The sequence below is a fragment of the Oryzias latipes genome, chromosome 16, assembly GCF_053564925.1.
Source record: "Oryzias latipes strain Hd-rR chromosome 16, Olatipes_Hd-rR_3.1".
NCBI classification, from domain to species: domain Eukaryota; kingdom Metazoa; phylum Chordata; class Actinopteri; order Beloniformes; family Adrianichthyidae; genus Oryzias; species Oryzias latipes.
The window spans coordinates 20881805-20908816 of NC_136252.1; the positions used below are offsets into that span (position 1 = coordinate 20881805).

The following is a 27012-nucleotide window of genomic DNA, read 5'->3' on the forward strand; positions in this document are numbered from 1 at the left end:
ATTTCTGCAGTTTTGTTGACTTTCAACATTTAAACCCATCCATCATGTTTTGTTATCTTTACATAACCTAAGAATCTGTGTACCACATTCAGTGACAGACCCATCCTGTGCTCTCTTCGTGCATTATGTAACATGTTGATGTCACCGTTTGACTTTGAAATTCAACCAAATGCTTTTAAATGTCAGCATGAAAAATGAGGTTGTACAAACTATGACACAAAAAGACCCAGTTAGGATTCTTTTTAATGTTTTTCGTAAATTACTGATGAAATAAAACTACAGTCATGTCTTTTTCCAAGTAGAGTGTAAGGCCGAAAACGTAAAGCAGCATGTGTAAATCACATTTTGGTCAGAGGAGTCTGCTATGTTGCACCACCTTGTCACTCAGGAAAAAAACCAAAAACATACCAGGCATTTCTCACTTACTTTTTAAGACGGTGATGCCACAGAATGGGAAACTCTCTTCAATACTTTTCTTTGGTGTAAAAATCTGAACCTTCTGTCCATAAAATTACAGATGAGTTTAAATTACCATGATATGATGGGCGGGGCATATTGAAGAAGTCATTTCCATTTTGGAATTATATAACAAAATGAGGAAAAACTTTACCACTAATGATTACCGCGTTTTTATATATATCTAAACAAATCGTCAAGGTCATGTAATGTTAAGCACATATGTGTGTGTGTCCCCCTTTTTTTTACATGTTTAGGTGCCAACAAATGTCTGAAGAGATCCTAATCATTTCCCTAACATGACTGTCATGGCACATGATTGGAAAATGTCTAGAGAGGTATCAGGAATTTACACGTTGCTATATTTTTTTTTATAACACAAGAAGCATCAAACAAGTTCTTCCTCAAAAACTAAATGAAATTTTTTCGGTGTATAAATAGTCTTGTTTTAAATTTTACAAAATGAAAGTTTTTTTCCAGTACAAAAATCACATTTTTGTTAAAAAGAGTGAATGTAAGAATGAAAATATAACGAACTGTAACAAAGGTCACATCAGTGCCCACGTAATAACTGGCAAAGCTTTGAGAGGCAGTTCCTCTGGCATTTTCTACTCTGCTATGCTGCATTCAGGGACCGGGTCACAGAATTGGTTAAACACGCCAACTTTTTTTTCTATGACGTTTTAACAATTTTACAAACAAAACATTCAATTCAAACGTAAATACTCAGAAGTAATCAAAGTAAAATAAAAAAATATGGCATCAAAGGTTATTTCTTAAACACAACTGACATTAGTGCTAGAAACAGAGATTTAATTTCCGAGGGACTCTGAAAACAACGGACAGATATTCGTCGTCTTCTGCGTCAACAATTCTGTCAGTGAGCAGGAGGACAGTGGAAGTTATGGACAAGTAACTCTCATGTACTCTGGTTGCTTTTAGGGAAAAACACTGCTGTATTTCTGCATTCAGAAGACTGCAACTCAAGAAAGACCAATGACTTATGCAAAGATGAAAGGGATTGTTACTTTTTTTTCAGGTAATTTTTTAATTTTATTTTTAAGTACCATAAGTCATGAGTGAATGATGTGACATTTCGATATTATCGCTGTGATTTAATATTATGATTTTTTTTGACAAATCCATTATGCTTAATTATAAGAAAATGTTTGTAAAATGACCTTGGTGTGGCTTCAATTTAAAAAAGGTTGAATGGATGCAGCTGTTATTGAACTTCTAATAACATCATCTTTTGCAGTTCTACTCAAAGGGAAGAAAGTTGCCTTCAGTGACTTTTTGCACAAAGTTGCTCACAGCAAGTTCTTCTGCCAGCAGTAAGTATCAAGAGAAGTTCTTCCCATTGATTTTTCTGTTGTGTTTTTACTTATAAAACAAAAATCGACATATGCTCTTTTTGACCTCCTCCTTAAAGCCCAGAAACTCAGAAACATCTACGGCGAAAAAGCAAGTTGAAGACACAAAAGGCAGAGGAGGCAATCTTGGTGAGTTCGCCGTCCATGGAAAAGTTCAACAAGAATGTGCTATGTGTTTACAAGAGATGAAATTAAATAGGCTTTGACCTCCTGACCATCATGCCCATGTCTTTTTTTTCCTCAGGGCTCAGTGAACACAGACTCCCCACAGTAAGTATGTTAGATATTTTTTGTCAACAGTAATTATTACATTATCTGTTTACATTTAAAACAAGCTAAATGGTTTGTCTGAAATACACAAAGCCCAGTTTATGGTTTTTAAAGCTTTTACTCTGTCCAGATGCAAAACAGCAGCAATCTGCAGCCTTTTAGACTGAATTATAGTCCAATCCTAATCACAGTGTGCCAAAAATAAACTCTTAAACTATAAAAAGGCAAAGAAATCACAGGTAATCAACAGTGTAACTCTTGTTCAGTTTGTACTGTTGGGCTGAAAAAAAATTTGCAAATTGGCAAATTGTGGCTTTTGTTGCACCTTAAAGCAAGTCCAGTTATACTATTAAAGTTATACTAAATAAAATACAACATCCAATTCAGGTAGTCAAGACTGTCTCAAATGTCTAAGCCTAACCATTTGTGCAACATTAGTTTATAATCGCAGATGCACATTTCTCCCTATCTCTATTTTAATCATACATTTTCTCTCAAAGACTGAAGTTTGTTTCAGATTTGACATTTTAATTCCACAGTTGGCCTCTAGACCAGCTCCATATTAAAATAACACATCCCCTTGGTTCAATAGAATACATAATTTCTCGTAGACACTTTGTTAGTCCTTGAGTGTTATTCTTTGCCCCTTGTCAGAATAACTATAAATAATACTCTTTCCAAGAAAAAAACCTTTACTCTCATTTAATTAACCTCTAAATTCTGAGGGTGAATCAACTTCCTGATGGAATCAAAAACCTGCACAGGCAAATATTATCTGAACATGCAGTGGGCCAAAATAGTATTTGTCAGTCACAGGTTCAGCAAATTGAGAAAAAGATGAAAAAAGGATTGTCAGTAATGTCGATTATGTGAAACACTTCCACTGTGAGAGATAAAATGGACAAACAAGATTGCAGGAAATCAGATTGTATGATTTTTTTGAGAATGTATTTGGTTCAAACAAGTGGAGAATATAAGAGCTTCCTAAGGAAGTAACAGGTCTGTTAGGGGAAGAATTCTTGCTTGTATCTGGAGTCGAAATACTTATTTTTTCCATTTTAAATCAACACCTAAATTCTTTGAAAATGCATACCTTTAGACTTTTTCATAGATAAGAACAATTCTTTGATGAATGTAGACAAGTTTCAGTTGTACTAACGGTTGCAATTCTATCTTAAATTTAACTAACAAAAATCTCATTTAACTGTTTTATACAGAGTATGTCAGGGATTGCTAAAAAAGTTTACTTTATTCTTTTATTCCTTTATTAAATAATCTAGAGTGACACCTTCAGACTTTGAATTCCTCAAAGTTATTGGCAGTGGAACCTTTGGAAAGGTATGTGGGTTTTATTTTTTAAGATGCTCACTTTTTAAGTAAATTTACTGGAATTACAATAAATAAATTGCAGGTGCTGCTGGCAAGACACAGAAAACAAGGTGGACTCTATGCAGTAAAAGTTTTGCAGAAGCAAATGGTCATCAAGAGGAAAGAGGTTTGTCTGTCCTACAGACTTTTATCTAATTTTAAGTTATCTTTGGCTTAAAATAAATTAATGGTGTGTGTTGGCCGGTTTTTTTTTTGTTTGTTTTTTTTGCAGCAGAGGCATGTTATGGTTGAGAGGAGTGTGCTGCTAAAGGGACTAGGTAATCCATTCCTGGTGGGACTACATTTTTCTTTCCAGACACCAAACGCACTGTATTTTGTTCTGGACTATGTAAACGGAGGAGAGGTATGAGTGAAAAAAAACTTTTATCTTGTTTTAATTGTCTTCTTTTATCATTCCTATTTTACACATGTTAAAACACAAAAGCAAACCACCTTGATTTGTCTGCAAAAAGGTGACAAATCATTGAAAAAGTTTATTTTTTTCTCTTTATCTTTTTAGCTTTTCTATCACCTCCAAAGGGAGGGGTCATTCCCAGAACCTAGAGCTGGTTTCTATGCTGCAGAGCTGGCTGGTGCACTGGGTTACCTCCACTCTCTTCAGATTGTTTACAGGTACAATTGCATTGAGGCTCAGTTTCAGTCAACCACAGGACAGTCTTGGAAGTTTTTCTCAGCTCTTTTTCTGTCTCAAAGTTTAATTTAGCTTCAGAATTCCTGAATTATTCATGCAAACTATTCCCCATAAAGTGCTGCAACCACATCGACCAACACTTTATGAAAAAATGATGATGTTAATTGAGTAGAAACTAAAAAATCCAAGGGGGAGGAATGCGGTTTGTCTGAGCTTGTGCAAGCCCAAGAGGAATGAAACAACATTTTTGTCTAATGTTTTTCCTGTGTAGAGACCTCAAACCAGAAAACATCTTGCTTGACAGTGAGGGCCATGTGATGCTGACAGACTTTGGTCTTTGTAAAGAAGGTGTGTCCGTTGGTGAGATCATGAACAATACCTTCTGTGGCACTCAACAATATCTGGCTCCAGAGGTGTTACAAGGCCAACCGTACAGCTCTGCAGTGGATTGGTGGGGGCTCGGCGTTGTGCTTTTTGAGATGCTCACTGGAATGGTGGGTGTTTTTGAGACCTTTTCCTCAGCAGCACATCATCCCTGTCTGCAACTTCATCAGAATTCTTCTCTATGTCCTAGCCTCCTTTCTACAGTCCAAGAAAAGTGGAGATGTTCGAAAACATCCTTCACGCTCCTCTGCAGCTGCCTAGTGGAGTTTCTGGAGCTGCTCACTCACTCCTGGCGGGTTTGTTGGACAGAGACATTTCCAAACGTCTTGGAGAGAAGCGTGACTTCGTGAGTGAGAGTAACAAAAACAAAAAAAAAGGGAGTAGCTGTGATAAATATTGATGAATTCTGTCGTCTCGGCAGGAGGAAATCCAGGAACATAATTTCTTTGCTTTCATCAACTGGGATGACCTTCTTGCCAGAAAAGTTATACCGCCATTCATTCCAAACGTGGTGCATAATATTGTCCAAAACTTTTTAAAAATGTTCTAAATAAAAGCTTATTTTCTGCAATGATTTTATCTTTTTCCTTCTCTCCAGACTGGTCCAGGCGATGTCAGCTACATTGACCCCGAGTTCACACTACAGCCCGTTCCTGCCTCTGTGACTGACAGGTGTCAGGCAGTCTGTGCCAGCGAGGCCTTCCCTGGATTCTCCTTCATCAACTCAGCAGACTGTGTGGCAACAAACCCGGTTTTATAGCAGCCTCAAATTGTTTGCATGTTTGTTAGCAACTTTATTTTCATTTGTTGTATACCAATATATGTATTTTTATTTTTCTAGCTCAAAATTTTTTTTAACTACATGGCTTTGTATTGCATATTTGTTTGGTTTCACCTTTGATAACTGGATAATCCAGCAAATTCCTTTAATTGGAGCATCATCCACTAAACCAAACTGTTAATTTTTTTATCAATGTTAATTTATTTTTCTTACATTTTTGGATTTGTATTAAAAACACAGTATAAAATAAAATACCCATTTCATCTATACATTCACAGCTTACTAAACGTTGAAAGACGTTTACCTTGATACTGCATAGTGACAGAAGACGTGCATTGCAAGCAAGAACACTACAGGATGCCATTCTACTGAAAACCATTAAACACAAACTGCAGCTGGCCTTGACATTATGTTTGATGTTGTGCCTTTTTTTAGTGACAAACAGAGAAAATCTATCACTGTGGAGAATTTAATAGCCGTCTCAGGGAGAAGAGCATCTGCTCTGATCCTTTTTGTCTCACTTAACAAGCCTGCTTTGAGACTATAAACAGGATTGCCTTCATCGTTTCAGTAGAGGCTGAAGGTCGCATGGCTTTGATCATTCTGACACATGAAGTAGGAGATCAGCTGACCGTTGCAAATCATCAGAAATAGACCACTACCTGAAAGAAAACAAAGGATGTTTAAAGGACACTTTACATTAGATTTTTTAAAAATTGTGACATTTGTCCTACCCAAAGCCAGCCACCACTGCCACACCATTGGAACTTCCAACATTACTGTGACAGAAACGGAGCAAGCCCTTTACAAAACCCATATTGTCTTTTAACTGTGTATAAATAGGATTTATACTCACCTAAACTGGTGATTATTATATGAAGTAGTGTGACAGTGAGGGCATAATCCCATACTTGCTTCTTAACCACTGCAGCAAAAAACAGGCCACTGCAGAAGTAAGTGAGCTCCAGGGACAAGAGGTTAACTGTGGGACACAAATAGGGAGAAATTTAAAACTTGATCTGTGCAAAAGTTATTCTTCCATGCTAGGGGTTATATTGGTTGGTTTCTATGTGCTCACCCAGGTATTTGGAGTTAGAATCAGCAGGTTCAGTCTTAAAGTCAAATGGAATCAGACCGTCAAAGTGATTTAATCTAAATGAAAGATTAGGAAGAGTGAGCCATGTTTGTAGCATGCATTGATCTTGATATTTGAATCAGAGGACACAGAGGTTGCAAATGACTGTCATAATGGCTTTCATTAAAACATTTTATGTTCCTCTACTAAAGGGGCACTATAAAACAAAGTACACAATACATTTAATTATTTTAGTGATTACAAAATACTGTTGGGAATTCAAATGTAAAAAAGCAAGAATAAGTACTGGGACACTGCTCAAAGTGATATTATTATCATATCCTTCTACAGCAGGGGTCGGGAACCTATGGCTCGCGAGCCATATATGGCTCTTTTGATGGTCACATGTGGCTCGCAGACAAATCTTTAATTATACTTTTTTTATCATTAGTCCAGTCCTTCTCGGGCGCGAAAAAAAAAAAAAAAAAAAAAAAAAGAGGCGCGCAATAGTAGCGGTGCTTGGAGAGAAAAATCTGCGCCAGCGCTATCAGTTTACTATTATCTATAATTTCACAGAGTTTGTACCAACTGGAAACCTGTGAATTGCCGTGCCTAAAAGTGCGCGCTCCCGTCTCTGAGAAAGAGCGCGCAGTTGCGGGGACGGGATGTGTGAGGGAGAAAGCAGGGGGGTGGGGCTGAGGTGTTGTGGGGACAGGCAGCAGGTGAATCGCGCAGGGATTGTAAAAACGTAAAACCCGCTGCCCGTCAGTCACTGCGGCGTGTGAGTGTGTGTTTGGCTCCCCGTCTGCATGTGAGCAGTCTTTGTCACATCTACAGAACATTCAGACCTAAGATCACGTTTAAAGTCTCAACGCCTGCGTGAAGCAGAAACTCACCACGTATCAACCAGACTAGACCATCAGCAAAACTACCACGAGAAATACTCATCATTTATCAGCAACAGCATAACCATGTTATTAAAAAGAATCCACAGACTTATTGTACTTTAAAAATGTTGAAATTACATCAAATGCACACATTCATTTGTATATTTAGTTTTAAACATATTGTCGCGGACTGAGTTGGATGGCTGTTGGGCCGCGTTATAAGTTCTGGAGTTCATTGACCGCATCAAGCAGAGATCTGATTGGCTCTCAGTTCTGTCGCTCAGCCTGTTGTTAGGTAGTTTGGACCAATGGGGTTCAGCTATGGGCCGAATAAGGGAAATGGGAGGGCTGGAGCGGGAGCAGGTGAATATAAAGTTGGTAGAAGCGCTCTCTCTCGTCTCGTGTCGACAGGAGAGATTAAGGAGTTGCTGAATTAATTTTACGGCGTTTGTTGTGGTCTGCAGTCACCAGAATAAAGAACCTTAAAAGAGGTTAAGTCTCCGTGCCTCAGTGTGGGAAACTCTACATTATTGTATGGCTCTTTCGAAATTACATTTAAAAATATGTGGCGTTTATGGCTCTCTTGCCCAAAAAGGTTCCCGACCCCTGTTCTACAGTATATCAATATCCTTCTATAATCCATTAAAGTCCCTCTCCTATCATATTTTGATCTATTGTAAAAAAAATTCCAATGGTCTTTCAATTATGATTATGCCGTTTTTAGCAACAACAAAAAAGTGTGTTGCTTTCTAGGACATAGTTTCTGCAGAGCAGCATTCACCGCTGAGTTCTAGGCAGGACTGTTGGTGCTGAGAAAGCCTGTCCTCGTTTCCCAACATCCATTTGTTTACACTCTGTCCTGCTAGCTTACAGCCCCTCACAACCCCAACTTAACATTGGCAGTGCAACAAAAAAATGTGATCTATTTGTCTGCAATTGGATGCATCAGAACGGAACAGAGCATGGAATTTGTGCCCCCCGACTTAAGCACCTACTTCACTGCTACGTGTTTTTTAAAACTGCATTTTTTCATCTGCTCCTGCTTACAATGATTTGAACAAAGAAATACCCAGAAATGCAGTTTTGAACACCAAAAAACACAATTTCACTTGCTCTCCTCTGTGTAGCAGCAGTGCGCATGCGCGTGTGCTCACCTGAACGCGCCGAAGCACACGCTCCCGATCATATAGAAAAGAGAATAAAATATCAGCAGGCAGAGCAGGAGATTGAGCAGCACGGTCTGCAAGACAACACACGAGATGGTCATTTATTCAGTCTAAGATGTCAAGCATGTAATTTCACGTCCTGGGTGTGAGAAACCTGCCGGTTTGTAATAGAGAACATAGTGTTAAAGCAGACTGACTTCGCTTCACTAACAGCGCCTATAACACAAGTAAACCTGGCGTTATAATAAACACATAACACAACTGTGTCATATAATTTGTTAGTATCTGACATACATTATTGTCACTCGACAGACAGAATCGAAAAACATAATTTTAAGTGTTCCAGCCTCGCAGCACAGCACGGCGATGCCCTCCTCTTACCTTTGAATCGACCGCTTTGCCTTTGAATGCCATCTCATGATTTGCACTTGACGCTATACTGGAAAAATATTGCAGAAATGCAGACTGCAGCAGACGCCGCTAATCCTTCACAAACTGGACTCGGCGCGCCATCTAGCGGCAGAGAGGAGACAAGAGGCGGCGCCGCTACACGCCGCTATTATGGTCGAGCTGAACTCATTTCATTTCGTGTCAGAGCGACCTTTGTTAACAAAACAAGAGCTGTATTTTTGGTGTGCAGATTTATATTCATTTAATATAATGGCGTCTCAAAAATGTAGGTGAAATATTAGTTTGGGTAAAAATGCTGCCTACTAAATGAAAAAGAAGGTAATAGAAACGCCAAAACAATCTGGGTTAGCCGCTCAATATTTAGTACTAACACGGGATAAATAAGTCTTAGTAGTACCAGGACTTTTAAACTGAAAATATACAAACAAAACCGCACCGCGCAAATCGAGCTTTTCAAGTTAAAATCACTAAATCTGCATTCAATGATAGAAATGTTGTGATAGCGGCTTTTAAATCAAACATTCTGTTAATATCCGGGGTTAGTTTGGTGCATTACTTTGTCAGGTTCGGTACTTGTACAAACAGGAGGATGGGATGTTTAAGTCCGTTTTTATAGCCGTAGACTGCGGCCAGAAACGACAGTGTTACTAAAGAGCACCGGTGCACCGTCCCGTGATGCATTTGACTTTTTTCAAGTAGTCCTTTCGCTATTTTTGCGCACATTAGCGCATGTTAGCTCGAATACGACACGGAGACTTGGCTAATCGGAGCGCATTAGCACGGACTGTACTGCCAGAGAGTAACGTGGTTCAAATGGGCACGTAAACTGTTTGAACACAGAGGAACTAGACGCTTCTCGACGGTTAATGGAGCGCTGCGGTCCTGCGCTTTATGATACTCCTAGTTCTTGGTGACTTCATAGACTGTTCGTGTTCGGGGTGGGAAGGGGAAAGAGGAACCCCCCGTATCCTGCTGGGAGTATTATTATACTGGTACCGAACTGGGGTTTGGGCGCGTGCTTTGCGCACGCGTGCCTGCTATTGACCACTAAAAGTAAATTGAACTTTTCCGAGACCCAAAGTTGTCAGGCAGCGCATCTTGCACGCATGCGCATCGTCTATCCAGCTCTAAATAAGAGTTAAAACAGAAACGAGGTGAGTTCCACAATTTTCAAAACATTGCGGGCCTTAAATATTATTTATTGACGCGAACGTGGGCTAAATTTAGGGGGAAAACGGAGTTTAGTTTGATAAATAACATTAGTTTGCGTTATTTCCACTCTGATTCAAAACGGCGAGAATAAATCGTTTCTTTTTTCAAGTTTCTATTGAAGAAATAAATCAAGCAACAATGTTTAAGCTTATAACAGTGGCACGATCTTATTGTTTGAGTGCATTTAATATTTTGTTTGAGATCTGCGTTTCGCAAAGGCGTTTTCCCGGTGTTATTAAGTGGGAAACTTATTTATTACGGATCGTCCTTAGCTGGCTGCTTACAGTCACAATGCTAGGGCTAGCCGTGTAGCAGTTACCCGTTCATCTGAAGGGAGGAGGGGGCTAGCTAACTGTTAGCTGCAGCACTAGCTGCTGTAGCAAGCTGGGTTGACATTCCGTGACAAGGGGAAAGTGAAGAAAAATGAGCAGAGTGAATAAAAACACCATCTTGGGAATTACACGGAAAACGTCTGCATTTATTTGACGCACTACAGCTTTGCGATATTTGTTTAAACCGGTAACTTGAGTAATTAACATAGTTTGAACGTGTTGGTGGCCTCTTCCAATGCTCCGCCATTTTGTATAAGACGAATGCTAATCATCATGGGCGCTCTTAGAGACACTTTTATTTATGGCTGGAATAAAACTGAGGTTTCCGGCTTGAAGCCAAACTTGACCAACAATCCATAAGCTAGGATTGTTGTTCACTTTAACACTGGTTATTGCCGCGGCACAAACCAAAAATATCACCTTAATTCGGTGTTGAACATGCGTCAAGACTAAAACGTTTTTGCAGAATAACAGACTTCTTTAAACGTTTTTAAGTTTGGCTAGTGAGTGCAGAAAACAATGTTCTCTGTGAAATGGATGACTAAATATCCGCCTTACTTGCTCGTCACCCGGGAAACAGTCATCTTTAAGAGATACTGTTAAAACAAGGAAAAGATGAACTTGTGTGTTTAATTTAAAGTTGAGACATTTTTCGCCGGGCTTGTCAATGGTCTTGGTCACGGTTTACCCCAACGAGGTCGTTTGTGCGCGTATTTGCCCCTTAGTTTGCCGGTAAAACTGCATTATTATTGACTGTTTTTGTCTGAAATCGAAGTGCATGGTGTACCCGGCGAGCCGGCTCGCCGTCGCCATCTATTGGTGATGTTGCGTAAGGCTGTTTACAAGTGCAGAGAGGAGCTGCTTTTGGTGATTTCGGCTGTTTTCTCGTGTTAAAAACCCTGTCCAACTTTAACAACACAATAAAATGTTTCATCTTAGTCCTGCTGATCGGTTCTATGCATTTGGGTTCCATTGCACATTTCTTTCTTTTGTCACAGTGGTTTCTTGTTACAGGGTGGTCGTATCAGTGGAGTGGGGATGACTGACACTCCACCCAGTGATGGAGCCTCTCAGGGAGCTGAGTTTGACATGATGGGAGCCCTCGACTGGAAAGATGGGATAGCCACTCTGCCAGGCAGCGACATAAGGGTACAGTTCAGGTTTTTTCTGCATTCTGGTCTTTTTTTTTGTACAAAAATTGTCATCATTTTAACTCATGGTGTTTTATATAGTGAATTATCTTGATAATTTGGCCATTGAAATAATCAAAATACAATGTTATCTAGAAAATGGTCATTATATTCAATCAGCTGTTTTTTCTGTTGCTGTTTTCCCCCCTTGGTGCTTTAGTTCCGCATGACAGAGTTTGGGACTCTTGAGATTGTCACAGATCTGGAGGTCAAAGGGCAGGAGGCCGTGTCTAACAGTGAGACCTTGGACCCTGCGCCATCTCACACTCCCACCCCTCCACCAGAGGCCCAATCACAGACAGGCTCAGCTACAGCTCCAGCCAATCAGAATAAAACAGGATCAACTCAAACTAGAGGTATAAAAGCTTGTGTCAAACATTACTTTTATAAAGAACTACACTTTTCAGTTTGTAGAATACACTTTTTTTCCCTATAGTGATTTCTGGACACTGCATCCCCCTTTTATTTGCTCAGTGTTTCAGCGTTTAGTCATGTGTTTGTGTCTTTAGAGGAGGGTGGCAGCACGGAGGCCCCCAACATGGAGGTTGGTCCCAGTCCAGACGTTGGTTCCAATGCAGAAACAGGGCCTAAAGGAGAGCTGCTGAGGTGCAGGGCCTGCGGTGGTCGTGTTTCTGGAGTTGCCCTCTTTCAGGGCAAATTCTGCAGCTCTGCGTGTGCCCAGCCTTCCAGTGGCAGGTAAAAAACGCATGTATCTCCTTTTAAACAGTTTTTTATTCGGGTTTGTCATTTGGCAACACTAACTTTCTTCTTTTAAAGGTCATCTCCTGCCCAGGAACGGGAGAACCCTGCAGTTGAGGGGCTGGGGAAACGTGTGCGCAAAAAGAGGAAAATCTACATGGATTCTGGGAATGAAGAAGAGGACAACCAGGAGGAACCGGAGGTAGGAGAAAAATACACAGTAGTGTTAACTTGATGGCTTCTTACCTCACTGTTTTATTTTTAAGTTTGTAATTTCTATTTATTTGCTTTAAGTTCAAATGTTTAGTCTTTATATTTTATTTCTCACAGGAAAAGGCTAAGACCACCAAAAGTAGAAGGGGAGCCAAAATTGCAAAGCTCGGTATGTGAAATTGCTATTATTCATATAATTAAAAAAAACACACAATTAATGTTGAGTCATTGTATTTTTTTCTTTCATTTAAGAGACATTAAGAAGAAACTGAAATTATCATTAAAATGGAGTTTTGCATCCTCATACATCTTTGTAGTTTCCTCTTTTCTGACTATGATTCAATTTGAAACGACTGTGGGAAAAGAAAGAGGGAGAACTTCTTTCAAATTTGACAGTTTATTGATGGATCTGAAATCATTTAGTCATTGGAGGAACCTTTCTCTTCTTTATCTTTACAGCTGAGCTTTTTGGGATCCTTTTTCTAGGATTCTGTGCTAATTTTAATAAACCACAGAAGAAATTTTATTCGTGGCAAGTTTTCCCCCCATGGTTTTTATGACTATTTAGTATGTTTTGACATAACATAAATATAAAAACTTTCGAATGTATATTTAAGTATGATAAATGGTGGGTCAATATGATAATAAAAGCCTAGTTTTATTAAATGAACATTTGTTGAATTGCCAGTTTCTACCCCACCCAATAAGAAGCGTGCATGGAGCTGGCCTGCTTACCTGGAAGAGGAGAGAGCTCCTGCTGCACCCGTGAAGCTCTTCAAAGAAGTACAACTCTTCTTCACACGCTTTTCAGTGCAGCATGTCTGTTTTTCATGTATTTTACCTGTATTTTTTTTGTTATTTAATCTCGCAGCATCAATCGTTTCCTCAAAGTAGGAACGCTTTTAAAGTTGGCATGAAGCTGGAGGGGCTCGACCCATCGCACCCGTCTTTGTTCTGCGTTCTCAGCGTAGCAGAGGTGAAAATCCCGCCACGTCCATTTGTAGCAGTAGTTCAGATCATCCATAGTATTTGTGCTTGTGGTGAACATCTATGCTTTTTCTTTCAGATTCAAGGTTACAGAGTCCGACTCCACTTCGATGGATACCCAGAATGCCACGACTTCTGGGCCAACGCCGACTCATGGGACATGAAGCCAGCGGGTTGGTGTGAAAAGAACGGGCACAAGTTATTGTTGCCCAAAGGTAGCCCTGCTGTCTGTTATTTCAACATTTGTATCTGTGTTCAGAGAAAACTGTGAGCGTTGAAATGATTTGGGAAATATTGACATTTGCTGACTAGACTTTTCCTACAGGCTGTAAAGACGGAGAATTTAATTGGAGCATGTATGTGAAAAACTGCAGGGGCCAGCTGGCTCCAAAACACCTTTTCAAAAGCCTAAACACCGTGAGTACAAAAGAACTTTGAAAGTTGTTCCTTCACCTGTAGATTTCTACATAATTTGTTGACCTTCTTATCTTTTATTGTTGTAGTCTGTGACTCCATCTGGATTTAGAGCAGGGATGAAGTTAGAAGCAGCCAACCGGAGGAACCCTCAGTCCATCTGTGTGGCAACAATCGCTGCTGTTGTTGACAACCGTCTGCTCATTCATTTTGATGACTGGGATGACACGCATGATTATTGGTGAGAGTTTGATCCTCAGAAACTCCTTTTATTTAAGCCCATTACTCAGTTTTTCCCACCGATTACTTAGATGGTTGTATCCAAAATAGTGAGGAAGTGCACTTGTATCCTAATGTCATCATTGTATTATTCTTTTATAAATCTTGGATAAGTTTCCTGCATTCTTGTATTGAACTGTTTTCTTGGGGTCGTTCAGGTGTGATGCCAGCAGTCCTTACATCCATCCTGTTGGCTTCTGTGAAGAAGTTGGACTGACTTTGACCACTCCAAATGGTAAAACACTGATTTAGATGCATGTGGGGAGTCGGTAGTTATTTTAAAAACATCTGCTGAACTAGTTATGTCTGTATATTACTGACAAACTACTGAATCCATTCAATTTAGATTCACAATTTGATATAATTTGATTCAAAATCACTGTCATACTTTTAGTCTATAACCACAATTGCACGGTCACGAAAACACATGTTTATATTAGCTTTAGATTTAAACTAAACAAACCTGGTGCTTTTCTTGGAATTGTGAAAGAAAAACTGCCCTTTTTGCTTTAAAATAAACAAACATTTTTTTCAAAGAAAACTTATAAATCGATTTGATTAATTCATATTGCAGCAAGTAAAACAATTTGAAAGGTATTCATAAATTTAGTGGTGTTCCATGAGTTTTTCACAAAAATGTATTGTATTCATTGGTAAAAATAGTTGTTTGGTATAAATCTGATGGAAACTTGAATGAATAACTATGAGCTCTTACTGAATGGGCAATGTCAACACTACACATATGAGGTTTTATCTGATTTGATTACATTTTATTATGACTTGTGTGTAGATTTTCATTAATCCAGGGTGATTCTATTAAAGTAGTTGGTAAAAAGCAGTTCTTACTTGATTACTTGATACTTGATACTTGATTTATGTTATTGAATATGTTTAATTTTTCCTCCAAGAGACTTTTTTACTCTGATTGGAATTCTTGGAGACCTCTTCAAAGTAAAAGTCCAGTTGACTCCTTTTTCACCTACAACTTTGAATATAATTTGAAAAATTATTTTTCGTTATAGTTGTTGAATCTATTCAATTCAATTTCAATTCAATTTTATTTGTATAGCCCAAAATCACAACAACAGTCGTCTCGATGGGCTTCGAAGTAAAACATGAAATCAAAAGGATCACGAATACAAAGAGTTCAATAGAAAAATACTAAAATGAACTAACAAACTGACTAAGCTATACTGGCATCCCTGCCCTTAGACCCCCCTTCGCGGTAAGGAAAAACTCCCAAAAAAACCGGATTCCGGAAAAAACGAAGAAACCTCAGGGGTGCCCACATGAAGGAGGGATCCTCCCCCAGGACGGACAGGCGATTTACCAGAACTCTTAGAGAAGAATTAACTTATCTAAATCTACAACTACATATATAAAAGTCCAGCAGACGAGCTTCATCCAGCCGTGGTTGTGGGGACAGTCAAAGGCGCGAGTCGAGCCGGAGACAGGAACCACAGCCAGGTGTAGGAGCAGGAGCAGAGACGAGGTACTCGGTCAGGTACAGAGCAGAGACGAGCCAGAGATGAGCCAGAGGCAGGATCCACAGCCAGGTGTAGGAGCAGGAGCAAAGGCGAGGTAAACGGTCAGGAACTGGAGCACGGATGAGCCAACTGGAGTCTGGAAGCACTCCCACTCCCCAGGAGGGGAGAGGAAAAGAGGGACAATACATGAATCGCACTGCACCAAACAGAGGCATGGAGAACTAAATAATAAATTATGATCAAGAATAGAGGAGAGGAAGGGTAGAAGTAAAAAAGGAAAGAGGACAGAACCCCAGTGCACCATAGTTACCCCAGCTTCAACTTCTAGCAGCCTTTTAAAAGAAATAGTTTTTATTAAGTTTAATTTAAACAAACTAACATTAAGTTAAATAATCTCTGAATACTAACTAGTCTGACAATAAGCCTGTCCAAAGAGGAACGTTTTCAGTCTAGCTTTGAATGTAGAAACTGTGTCGGCCTCTCTTACATGAGCTGGGAGTTTATTCCATAAGACAGGGGCTTGGTGGCTAAACGCTCTACCTCCAACCGTACTTTTACTAATTCTAGGAACCACAAGCAGTCCTGCATTTTGCGAGCGAAGTGTTCTGATTGGTTGGTAAGGGACTATGAGGTCCTTAATATAGGACGGGGCCATTCCATGTAAGGCCTTATAGGTTAACAGGAGGATCTTGAACTTAATTCTAGAATCAACTGGGAGCCAATGGAGCGAAACTAACACAGGAGTGATGTGATCTCTTCTGCTGGTTCCAGCTAACAATCTAGCTGCTGCGTTCTGAACAAGCTGGAGACTTCTTAAGGAACTCTTAGGACACGCTGCTAACAAGGAGTTACAGTAATCCAGCCTCGACGTAACAAATGCATGGATGAGTTTTTCAGCATCACTCTTAGAAAGTATATTTCTGATCTTAGCAATATTCCGCAGGTGAAAAAAGGCAGTTCTACATGCCTGAGATATGTGAGCCTTAAATGATAAATCCTGGTCAAGTAAAACCCCAAGGTTTCTAACTGTGGAATTGGGGGCTATACTTATACCATCCAGGGAGACTATCTGAGCAGACAGAGCATCTCTGAGGTTTTTAGGACCAAGTATAATGACCTCAGTTTTTTCTGGGTTCAAGAGGAGGTAATTAATTGTCATCCAGGTCTTGATGTCACTGATGCAGGCGTTCAGTTTCTCTATCTGGTCATTCTGGTCAGGCTTCATGGATAAATACAACTGCGTATCGTCGGCATAACAATGAAAATTAATGCTGTGTTTCCTGATTATGTTTCCTAGGGGTAACATATAAAGCGTAAACAGGATCGGTCCCAAGACTGAGCCCTGTGGGACTCCATAGTTGACTCGAGTGCACTGAGAGGAATGGCCATTTACATTAACGAACTGATACCTATCAGACAGATAGGATTTAAACCACTGGAGAGCAGATCCTCTGATCCCTATGTCCTGCTCTAATCTATGGAGTAAAATACCGTGGTCGATAGTGTCAAAGGCAGCACTGAGGTCCAACAGGACCAGAATAGAAAGTAGTCCCTTTTCTGAGGCCAATAACAAGTCATTAGAGACTCTAACTAGTGCAGTTTCCGTACTGTGGTGAGGTCTAAACCCCGACTGAAAGTCTTCAAAGTGGCTGTTGTCCTGTAGGTGGCAGTAAAGCTGCTTAACTACAACTCTTTCTAGGATTTTAGAAATAAAGGGCAGGTTTGATATCGGTCTATAGTTGGCCAAGATGCTAGGATCCAAACTGGGCTTTTTCAGAAGAGGTTTAACAACTGCATATTTAAAAGACTGTGGCACGTAACCCGTTTCCAGAGAGGCATTTATCATTGTTAATATGGGATCATTAATTAGGGGAAAAGTTTCTTTAAAAAGTCTAGTGGGAATTGGGTCTAACAGACACGTTGAGGATTTGGAGGACGTAATAATTGATGTTATTTCCGCTTGATCCACAGCAGTGAAGCAGTCTAATGTTACAGAGGTTTCTATGGATGCCTCCATTTCTACCGCTTCGGCCTGCTCTGGGCTGATAGTAGGAATAACTTGATTTAACTTATGTCTAATATTTGAGATTTTACTATCGAAAAATGTAAGAAAATCATCAGAGCTGAGAGAAACAGGAACATGTGGTTCTACTGAGCTCTGACTGCGAGTTAATTTAGCTATAGTGCTAAAAAGAAATCTTGGATTGTTTCCATTCTCTGATATTAAGGTTGAATAGTACTGGCTTCTAGCTCTACGCAGAGCTTTTTTATAATTTAATAGGCTATGTTTCCAGATATCCAGAGACTGCTCTGAACCGGAGCGGCGCCATTCTCTTTCCAACTTACGGGTTTCTCGTTTAAGAGAACGAGTTTCAGCGTTAAACCACGGTGCTACTCGGTTTTGTCTGACGAACTTAGGTTTCAAGGGGGCAACAACATCGAGTGTACTCCTGAGGGCTTGTAAGGCATCATTAACAAAGTGGTCATTTATACTAGGACTGATACTATGGGAGCTGGTCTCAGAGTATTTTCTCAGAATATCACTAAGTACTGGCTGAACTGTGTGTTTAAACTCAGACACAGAACGGTCAGTTAAGGTTCTTCTAAGCTGTTTCTTATTCACTGGGGCAGAAGGATGTTCCAGTGTAAGCTGGAAGGTAATCAGAAAGTGATCAGAAATGATGGGGTTAAGAGGAAGGACACTCAGCTGGCTGATCTCTATCCCATGGGTTAGAACAAGGTCCAGGGTGTGCTTATGACAGTGAGTGGGTTCATTCACACTTTGGGTGAAACCAACATCATCTAATAAAGCTGCAAAAGCCTTTCCTAGGCAGTCACTGGGGTCATCAACATGAATATTAAAATCCCCTAATATTATAATTTGATCAGAATCTAAGACAATAGTCGATAGGAAGTCGGAAAACTCAGTTAAAAATTCTGAATATGGGCCGGGGGGGCGATAAATAATTATGAGTTAAACAGGTTTTGGAGTTTTCCTGTTTGGGTGATTTATAGACAATATGATGCTTTCAAATGAATTATAAGCATTTTTAACTTTAGGGCTGAGAAGTAAGCTAGACTGTGATATTACTGCCAAACCACCTCCTTTCCCTGAAATCCTGGATTTCTGATAGTTAGTATAAGTGGGGGGGTTGCTTCATTCAATCTAACATAGTCATCCTGATGGAGCCAAGTTTCTGTTAAGGCTAAAAGACTAAGATTCTTATCAGTAATTAACTCGTTGACTAAGAGGGACTTGGAGGAAATGGATCGAATGTTTAATAAACCGCATTTAATGACATCATAATTCTGCTTGTGAGAACTGCTGTCTGTCACTTTAAGGTTTCTATGACGCGCTCCTTTCATTTGTCTTTCAGCACATAAGCTAACGCTTGGACCTGCTTGACTTTCCCTGCATGGGTTTTGCACCGGCACTAACCCTAAGGGAGGCTCAGAGGAGCGTTTTACACTGCTGCTCTGCGCCCGGGTCTCGTCTCTGGATTGTCAGGTTAACAGACTAAGGCTAGCAGAAATGTTTCTAGAAAGAAGAGCGGCACCGTCCCGAGTGGGATGGACGCCGTCTCTCCGCATGAGACCGGGCTTCCCCCAAAACGCGCTCCAGTTATCCACAAAACCAACGCCGTTTTCTGGGCACCATCTAGAAAGCCAGCGGTTAAATGATGAAAAGCGGCTGTACATTTCATCATTGACTAAGTTCGGCAGGGGACCAGAGAAAATTACAGTGTCGGACATCGTCTTAGCCAGTTTACACACCGAAGTTACGTTTAACTTAACCACCTCTGACTGTCTCCGTCGGGCATCATTACCGCCTGCGTGAATCACGACTCGACGGAACCTGGACTTACTCTGAGCTAACATCCTAAGGTTCCCCTCGATGTCACCAACTCTGGCCCCCGGATAACACCTGACAGTAGCCGCTGGGAGCTCCACGTTTCTAACTTCAGAAGAGCCTATAACCAGAGTTGAGTGTTCAGCGGGTGTGTCGCTGAGGGGGGAGAACCTATTACTAACGTGGAGTCTCGGGTGCTCTAAGTTTTTGCGTTTAGCACTATGTTTCCTCCCAACCGGTACAAACCCCTGACTGTCTCCCGGCTGTTGGGAGGGCGCTGGGGTGCTAGCTAAGTTAGCCCTGGTAGCGCGGCCCGCGCTACGAGTAACGACCTGGCTAGCCGGCTTAGCTTCCACTGTGCGGAGCCGCGCTTCTAACTGCTCCAGCCTGGCGTCCAAGTCTAACACAAGACTACACTTAACACACCTACCCCTATCTTCACTAAAGGAGGCAGGATCATCACTAAACATATGGCACATGGGGCAGGAGAGAGGAGGAGAGGCGGAAAGAGTGGTGGTGGCCATACTAGGTTCTAAGCTAAGGCTAGCGGTGTTTAAGTAAAGAGAAGTGGTTTATTTAGCAAAGTGAGAAAAGTGAACAGCAAGCGGTTTAACAGTGGTGAATTCGCTAATAAAAGGTACTAGATGTGAATATTAACCCAGATAACCCTTAGAGTAAGCAATAGTAGTAAGGCTAATGCCAAACAAGAGGACAGCAGTCACACAACTAGCACTGGGAATAGCTCACCCGGAAATGACGTCACAGGAAAAAAATCTACATTTTACCGATGTCCAATTTAGGTGAAATGAAATCATGAAGTCATAATGTTCAAAAAGAACTATTTTATAAAAGTTGAACCACTTTAGTTTTTTATTTAATTAGACTTTTAGTTAAGTATAAATAATAAAACAGAATCTTTAAACTTATTTGCTTTGTGTGCTTCTGTTTCTGAATGGCCAAATGTGTGTTTATTGTACTCATTTGTCATAATTTCATTCTTTCACAACACAAAGACGACAAGAGTTTTTCATGGGAGAAGTATTTGGAAGAGACGGGGTCGCAGGCCGCTCCAGCACGAGCCTTCAAGCCGGTATGAGACAACTGAAACACAAATGTTTCATATGCTGCATGTGGAGCTGGGTATTATTAATATCCACTTCTTTAATCAAACTGATTTGCTTTGAATAGTTCTTCATTTTGTCAGTGTAATGATGCAGTTCAAATGTAAATGAAGAGCAACAAAAGCCAAAGGGTTCGATTCTGTTTTGTTGAAACTATGAATAGTTTCAGAAGAACTCATGGGTGGGCTGTTTTGCTGAGAATTTCAGTAACGTGCTCTTTTGATTGCTTACATGAAAGCAGCAGTGTTCCCTTCTTAAAATGCCCTGCCTCAGAGGATTAGCTATGCTAATAAGTATTCTCAGCATCCCACCGAAAAAGACCCGTATTGTCTTTGCTGGTATGAAATGCAAATCCCACTGCCTGCTTTTGTTTCTGCTGCTGTAACAGGTTTGCTATTTTTAAAGCCAATGAAAATTTCACTGAGGTTACGCAGTCCTTTCATGTTGAACATCCAAATTTTGGTTATTTCCAGTTGCCCTGCAAATATGGGCAGATTTGCAGTTTATATATTTGTTCCCATTTCTGTGTGTGTTTGCAGCGACATCCGCATGGTTTCCAGGTGGGAATGAAAGTGGAAGCTGTCGATAAGAGGAACCCGATGCTCATTCGAGTCGCCACGATCGTGGACACCGAGGACCACAGACTCAAAGTACACGATGTGTCTCCATCCACAAATGTCTGCACTGAACTCTACTGCTATATGTGAACTCAAATGACCCCTCATTCCTCTCCCATGCAGATCCACTTTGATGGCTGGAGTTCAGAGTACGACTATTGGGTGGAGACAGACTGCCCCGACCTGCACCCTGTCGGGTGGTGTCAGAAAACTGGACATCCACTACAGTACCCTAATGGTAAATCTTTTGACTCTTCCACACAGCACGCCTGTGTCTTTTCTGCTCGCATGCCTAGCCGGATGTTTGATGACAGATGTTCTTACATTTGTTAAACTGTTGTGTTTGGATTTCAGGACCCAGTGACCTATTGACTGTCCAGGGACAGGGATGTCCCACACCAGGATGCAATGGCGTTGGACACATCAGGGGACCTCGCTACGGGACCCACTACACGTTCGTTTTTCCCATCTTAGATAACTTGATAACTTGTTTCTTTTTTCATAATAATTAAACTCTACTTCTGTTAACTATTTCTTTTTTTAAATGGATTGCATTTATAAAATGTTTTCTTTTTTGGGGGGAATTTTTTTACTTATTTCTCTTTTTTTATTTGAGATCTCACATTTAATGTCTTGCTTTTTTTGATTTGGTTAACGCAAACACGGCCAAAACCAGACAGAAAACTCTGTGCTCTGTCTTAAATGTCATCTGTATTTGTGTGGGTGGCTGGCATTCTAAATGTGTTGCTACTGTGTGCAAATTTGTGGGAGTCAAGGTGAAAGTGACTAATTTTTTTTTCTGTTGGGTGCAGAGTTTTAGAAATGCAGAATTTCAGCTGCATTTGACGTGAAATGGCCTTTCTGTTTGCACCTCTGTGCAGCCAGGTGAGCTGCCCGTACTCTGAGATCAATCTGAACAAGGAAGGTTTGCTGCCAGATCGCCTCAGCGGGGAGCGACCCCTCACCCTTAGTGTGCTTCATCCACGGGGCCGACGCCCAGATCCTCCTGCTAACAGCTCCACACCAAACAACTCCCCTGCAGAGCAGCCTGAAGGAGATGTGGACTCCCAGAGCAGGTTTGTTTCCTAAACACTCAGAGTTCACAGACACTCTTTAAAATCTCTCTTTAACATGCATTTATATGTAGGAGTTTTGCTTCTTCAAGATGAACCTTTGTGTTGCTAGGAAACCAGTGATTGGGGAAGCTGATCAATCAGGTTGTAACAACCAGCCAGAGCCAGTAGGGGGAGCCAGTGAGCAAAGTCAGAATGGAACAAGGCCTAAACGGTGTTTATAAAGTGATAAAATTATGTTCTTATGATCACTCTAAATGCCCGAAACTTATAAAGTGTGATTTGTGTTTCCTCCAGGACGGCTCCTGTTCCAAAATACCTGAAAATGCACTATGTCAAGGAGGAACTCAGTGACGGTAAATGTGAGTAAGAGCACTGTAAAACCAGTAGATTCAAGTGGCACCACTATGCTTTGCAGTTTTCTGATTCTAAATCTTTGTTTCTTCTCAGCTTCTCCTGAAGAAATCTCCCTCCAGCAGGCTCTCCACGAGTCCGTGTTCTCTCCCGGCATCTCTGCTTCTCCTCCACACCGGGTGGCTCTCTGCTGGGACAAACACTGCCAGCTGCTTCCTGAGGTCCTGGGACTCACCGCCAAGAGAGTAGCCACATGGAGCGCAGAGGAGGTCAGACGGACCTGAAAAGCTGACGCGCTCCTCACATTTATGCAACACAAACACCAAGAAAAGCAGATTTAGTTCATTCGATTCAGTGCTTTGTCTCTGCTGATGGAGTCAACTTTAAGTTTTAGCAAAAACTTAAAATTCAATTTGATGAAAAGATAAACTTTCATTGATACATGGAGTCTATATCTGCTTTTCTGCATCTAATTATAACGTTTGTCTCTTTAAACATCAGGTGGCCACTTTTGTCAAAGGACTTCCAGGATGTAAGGAACACGCTACAACCTTTAAAACAGAGGTTAGCACTCAATCACACCAACATCTTCAGTTAAACACTGCAACTGACTAACATTTGGACTATCATTTACAACTGTAGAAGAAACAAGGACTGTCTTCATATCCCATTGAACTCACAAATAACCAAACCATTTGGTTTTATATACACAGCTTTTATTTTTATGAGCAGCTAGTGTAAAACCTGGATGGCTGGTGTGTTGGCTCACCTCAGCTGAATTCAGTCATGATTCCCATTGTATCGTGTTGCAAATGGTGCAAAATAACATGAATCATTTTGCTAAAGGTGGAAGTGTTGCTGCTATTGACTGTATATGAGAGCTGGACCAAGTGAGCGTGGCGTCACCCATAGAATATTACTTCTGGCTCCAACGTCGCCAAGACGATAGCAGTGATTGGTCTGAGTTGGGCTGAGTCGTGGTTCTGATGGCAACTATTCTCATCAATCAGTAGTGAGCTTGGTGGAAATCAACATCCCTAACACTTGAACGTGGGCTCAGGAGAATCTGTCAAATGTTCAACATGAGTTCACATATTTTTATTGAGGCATCTGATTTGTCAGCTTATAACGTCAATAATGTGCACTACAGAAGAAAATTATGAACAGCAATTACAATTATTCAGATGTTTTAAAAAGGTATCAGAGCAAGAATGGTTATTTTGACAAATATGACTGAGTAATAGCTGTTTATTTCTCTATAGAAGTCTATGGGATTTTGGCTTCTTGGAGCCAGCGGGCACTTCTATTTGAAATGCGAGTGGGAAGGAGTCACTCTGTCCAATTCTCGTATACAGTCAATGTGTGCTACTTAGACAAGAACAAGTGAGAGAAACAAAATAAAATATGTCGTTTTCTTTTCTTTTCCTCAAAATACCCTCTGTTTTGGAAGTAAATTATTTGTTAAATTTGTAATTTTTAATTAAAAGATAAATGTACATTGCAAAAGTGGATGTGCTATAAAAAACATTAGCTAAAAATTAAATGAACAAAGTTCAAAATGACTGTCATTTTGTCCTCAGCAAATCGATGGGGAGGCCTTTCTCCTCCTCACACAAGCAGACATCGTCAAGATCCTATCAATCAAGCTGGGACCTGCCCTGAAGATCTACAACTCCATCCTCATGCTGAAGAATGCCGATGAAGAGTGAGGCCTAACCCTACGAGGAGTTGCCCCCCTTTTGTCTTATCCCTTTAATTTTCCTTTCTCCGTTTTAGCCTTATCGTAAAAATCTGCCAAAAGAAGTATGACTGGCGTGACAACAGAGAGGGCAGGAAACCAAATCATCTCAAAAACATCCCAAGACTTTTTGTCTCCCATTGACACATATGTCAATTTCCCTGAGGTTCCCCTAACTTTTGTTGTGTTTCTATTATATGTATATATAAAATAACATGCACCTTCCTAATACTGTACAATATAAAGGACATTTCTGTTTTGTTGCATTTCTGGGTTTATCTGGTGAAATCCTGCGATGGGTTCAGAGCAGGTGGAACAAATATATTTGTGTTGCTGTTTACTTGGTGGAACAGACTTAGACTTTTAAAAAAAAGCTGCAAAATACAATCTTGAGGTGAGGGGGGACAGGTTTTTAAATGTGAAACCCACAGGAGAAGCATTATGTGGGTACGCCGTTCTCCTGCTGATTGAGCTCAACAACAAAAAATCAGTGTTTGGTTCTCTTTGAGTTTACTCAAGCAGGGAGTCGGCTGTTCTGAAGTGTGTTTGTGTGTATCGACAATACTTTGTGTGTTGAAGAACTGAGGATGGGATCTAATTCCATTCTTTGTCTGTTTACTGGCCTGACAATTTTTTTTTAGCGTAAACTGGTATATCAAAGAAAGTTTTAAGATAGAACAAGTCGACAAGCTAGCCATGTTTTGTCATTATTTATTACATTTTGTATCTTTTTGGGGAAGGAGTAGGGTGGTGACCCAAAACCAAGAATGTCAACAACTAAAAGTTGTTTTTTTTTTGTTCAAATAACCCCTAACGTTTATATTCTGTAAATAGTATACAGCAAAAAGGAGCCAGTTTACTCTTGCTTGTTTATGCAACGGCTTCAAACTTTCCATACAGGAAAGTGTGTTTCAGCTAAGAACTTGAAATAAAAAAACCAGACTGACTGGACTGATTTTGGGGGAACAGATCAACAGAAAGTCAGTCCTCTGTAAATACGCGTGTACCTCAGCGAGTCGGCATGTGTACATCAGCAACAGTTTATATGCAAACAGCTTTTATTTATGTGTTGTAAGTGAAAGGGAAAGGGTACGTTCGAGCTCTGAGGCACTTGTTGATGTCCTGAAAGTGTGAATGGGTGGAAATAAATGAGATGCACACCCACTGCTGTCCTCATTTGGTCTCAAACTGCAAACTCTTGTGATGGTTACACATGTTTGACCAAACCTGGCCTACTTTTTACTGCACAATTTAGACATGTTTCTGCTGTTTTACATGTAGTTATGCTTCTCTAAAGGAGGCGGAGTGAGATGACTCTGAAATACAAGATTTTTTTTTTTTTCAACCCTTGTGCTATCTTAGATGACCCCACCCTTACATTGACGTGTTCTCCCTACCATGACAAAGGTGGATAAAAGTGGAAAGATTTCATGTAATCCATAGACACCAGCGAAGATCACAAATCATTAAAGAAAAAAGGTTCAAGGCACTGTCTAGTGCAGAGGTGGGCACTGAGGGCCGCATTCCTGCATGTTTTCCAGCATACCCTGCTCTGGCATGTTCTAATTGGCTGGACACACCTGAACCAGGTAATCAGCCATGAGTAGGGCAAGATTATTGGCTGGACACACCTGAACCAGGTAATCAGCCATGAGTAGGGCAAGACTATCTGGAAATCATGCAGACACACCGGCCCTCGAGGCCTGGAATTGCCCACCCCTGGTCTAGTGGGTCTTGATGACCCAACTCACAATGTTAAAGTGCCTAGGATAGCACAGGGGTTACTGAGGCTTTTTATTTTGACAGGATCCTGTCATATGATGGCGCACCAAAACATTGCTGCTATTTGGTGACGTGTGTTTTATTATGAAAGATTTTTCCCATCCATTCCAAACAGTCTTTCACTGCAGACCAACATTCCCTTCCTTACAATCCACAATCTTTAATTTGATCCAGACTTAAAGCTTGGATGGGAATTTAGCATGTATTTTTGGACAGAAACTTTTATTTTCCTGTATTGTCATTTGTTTTATTGAAATAAACTGCACTTAGTACATTTCCTTTCATAATGCACACTCCCCACATGTGCAGACTTACTCTCCACCTGTTTTTTTTTCATGTGCTGCTTTTAACAGAACTAAATGGAAACTCCAAAACCACTTCTGTGGTGCACATCTCAAAGTTTGCTCCAATTTGACAGCTGTGATTACTTTCATAATGCAATGTCGAAATAAAAGCCCCTTCTTTGAAAAAAAAATCTTCAAGTTAAATAACCAAATATTAGCTCTGAATTTATACTTAGACCAGTCAAGACAGCTTTAAAAATATAGTTGATGCAGTGACTCTGACAGCTTAGATGGTTAAGCTCAGATTTTAAAATAAAAGCAGTCCGGATTTGGAAATGTTCTGTCTCAAAGTGAGGTTTTGTGACAGTTTTGTAACTGTGTGGGGGCTCATTCCCAAATAAAGTTCAGTGTTTTGAAATAAAGACAGGTTGCATTAAAAATGGCACTTCCCTAGATAAGCACTAAGACTATTTAGAGGGTGGAAAATCTAGGGGCCACTGAGGGTCAGCAGTAGTTTTTTCCCTTGAGAATTAAATAAATGTGCTTCACTGGATGAC

At 40.4% G+C, this 27012-nt stretch overlaps 3 protein-coding genes across 9 annotated transcripts; 2 read left to right on the forward strand and 1 right to left on the reverse strand.

Moving 5' to 3' along the window:
* The first annotated feature begins 1056 nt into the window (after positions 1-1056).
* On the forward strand, positions 1057-5691 carry sgk2b (serum/glucocorticoid regulated kinase 2b). 2 transcript variants are annotated; one of them, XM_023964039.2, is made up of 13 exons: positions 1057-1495; positions 1715-1790; positions 1889-1958; positions 2074-2099; positions 3380-3437; positions 3511-3594; positions 3700-3831; positions 3988-4100; positions 4391-4467; positions 4531-4613; positions 4694-4849; positions 4925-5014; positions 5102-5691. In XM_023964039.2, the coding sequence occupies exons 1-13, from the start codon at positions 1453-1455 to the stop codon at positions 5261-5263; spliced, it is 1170 nt and encodes a 389-aa protein (XP_023819807.1). In that variant the 5' UTR covers positions 1057-1452; the 3' UTR covers positions 5264-5691. The 2 variants fall into 2 exon arrangements, with proteins under 2 accessions (XP_023819807.1, XP_004077923.1); XM_004077875.5 differs by having other exon boundaries at positions 4391-4613.
* Positions 5466-8953, reverse strand: LOC101169729 (putative transmembrane protein 244). The gene is made up of 6 exons (XM_011485244.4): positions 8794-8953; positions 8401-8486; positions 6363-6436; positions 6141-6266; positions 6019-6063; positions 5466-5946 (listed from the first exon to the last, which is right to left on the reverse strand). The coding sequence occupies exons 1-6, from the start codon at positions 8824-8826 to the stop codon at positions 5852-5854; spliced, it is 459 nt and encodes a 152-aa protein (XP_011483546.1). The 5' UTR covers positions 8827-8953; the 3' UTR covers positions 5466-5851.
* Positions 8954-8960: 7 nt separating this feature from the next.
* On the forward strand, positions 8961-25553 carry l3mbtl1b (L3MBTL histone methyl-lysine binding protein 1b). 6 transcript variants are annotated; one of them, XM_078932629.1, is made up of 23 exons: positions 8961-9141; positions 11382-11516; positions 11718-11913; positions 12067-12253; positions 12335-12458; positions 12587-12638; positions 13158-13252; positions 13341-13445; positions 13536-13671; positions 13782-13873; positions 13960-14111; positions 14308-14384; positions 20500-20576; positions 21147-21257; positions 21348-21462; positions 21579-21678; positions 22106-22300; positions 22410-22511; positions 22595-22659; positions 22748-22920; positions 23153-23215; positions 24232-24356; positions 24428-25553. In XM_078932629.1, exons 1-23 carry the CDS (start codon positions 9130-9132, stop codon positions 24531-24533), a joined length of 2595 nt encoding a protein of 864 aa, XP_078788755.1. In that variant the 5' UTR covers positions 8961-9129; the 3' UTR covers positions 24534-25553. The 6 variants fall into 6 exon arrangements, with proteins under 6 accessions (XP_078788755.1, XP_020565846.1, XP_078788754.1 ...); XM_020710187.3 differs by lacking the exon at positions 8961-9141 and adding an exon at positions 9403-9977; XM_078932628.1 differs by lacking the exon at positions 8961-9141 and adding an exon at positions 9980-11234.
* The last annotated feature ends 1459 nt before the right edge of the window (positions 25554-27012 follow it).

Excerpts from the sequence above, each read along its gene's own strand:
- sgk2b (XM_004077875.5), top strand. The coding sequence starts at position 1,453 with ATGACTTATGCAAAGATGAAAGGGATTGTTACTTTTTTTTCAG. Across the intron at positions 1,496-1,714 it reads GATTGTTACTTTTTTTTCAG|TTCTACTCAAAGGGAAGAAA; the intron begins GTAATTTTTTAA and ends CATCTTTTGCAG. Across the intron at positions 1,959-2,073 it reads AGGCAGAGGAGGCAATCTTG|GGCTCAGTGAACACAGACTC; the intron begins GTGAGTTCGCCG and ends TTTTTTCCTCAG.
- LOC101169729 (XM_011485244.4), bottom strand. The coding sequence starts at position 8,826 with ATGGCATTCAAAGGCAAAGCGGTCGATTCAAAG. Across the intron at positions 8,487-8,793 it reads GCAAAGCGGTCGATTCAAAG|ACCGTGCTGCTCAATCTCCT; the intron begins GTAAGAGGAGGG and ends GTTGTCTTGCAG. Across the intron at positions 6,064-6,140 it reads TATAATAATCACCAGTTTAG|TAATGTTGGAAGTTCCAATG; the intron begins GTGAGTATAAAT and ends TTTCTGTCACAG.
- l3mbtl1b (XM_078932628.1), top strand. The coding sequence starts at position 11,190 with ATGTTGCGTAAGGCTGTTTACAAGTGCAGAGAGGAGCTGCTTTTG. Across the intron at positions 13,672-13,781 it reads CAAGTTATTGTTGCCCAAAG|GCTGTAAAGACGGAGAATTT; the intron begins GTAGCCCTGCTG and ends CTTTTCCTACAG. Across the intron at positions 22,921-23,152 it reads CCACATGGAGCGCAGAGGAG|GTGGCCACTTTTGTCAAAGG; the intron begins GTCAGACGGACC and ends TTTAAACATCAG.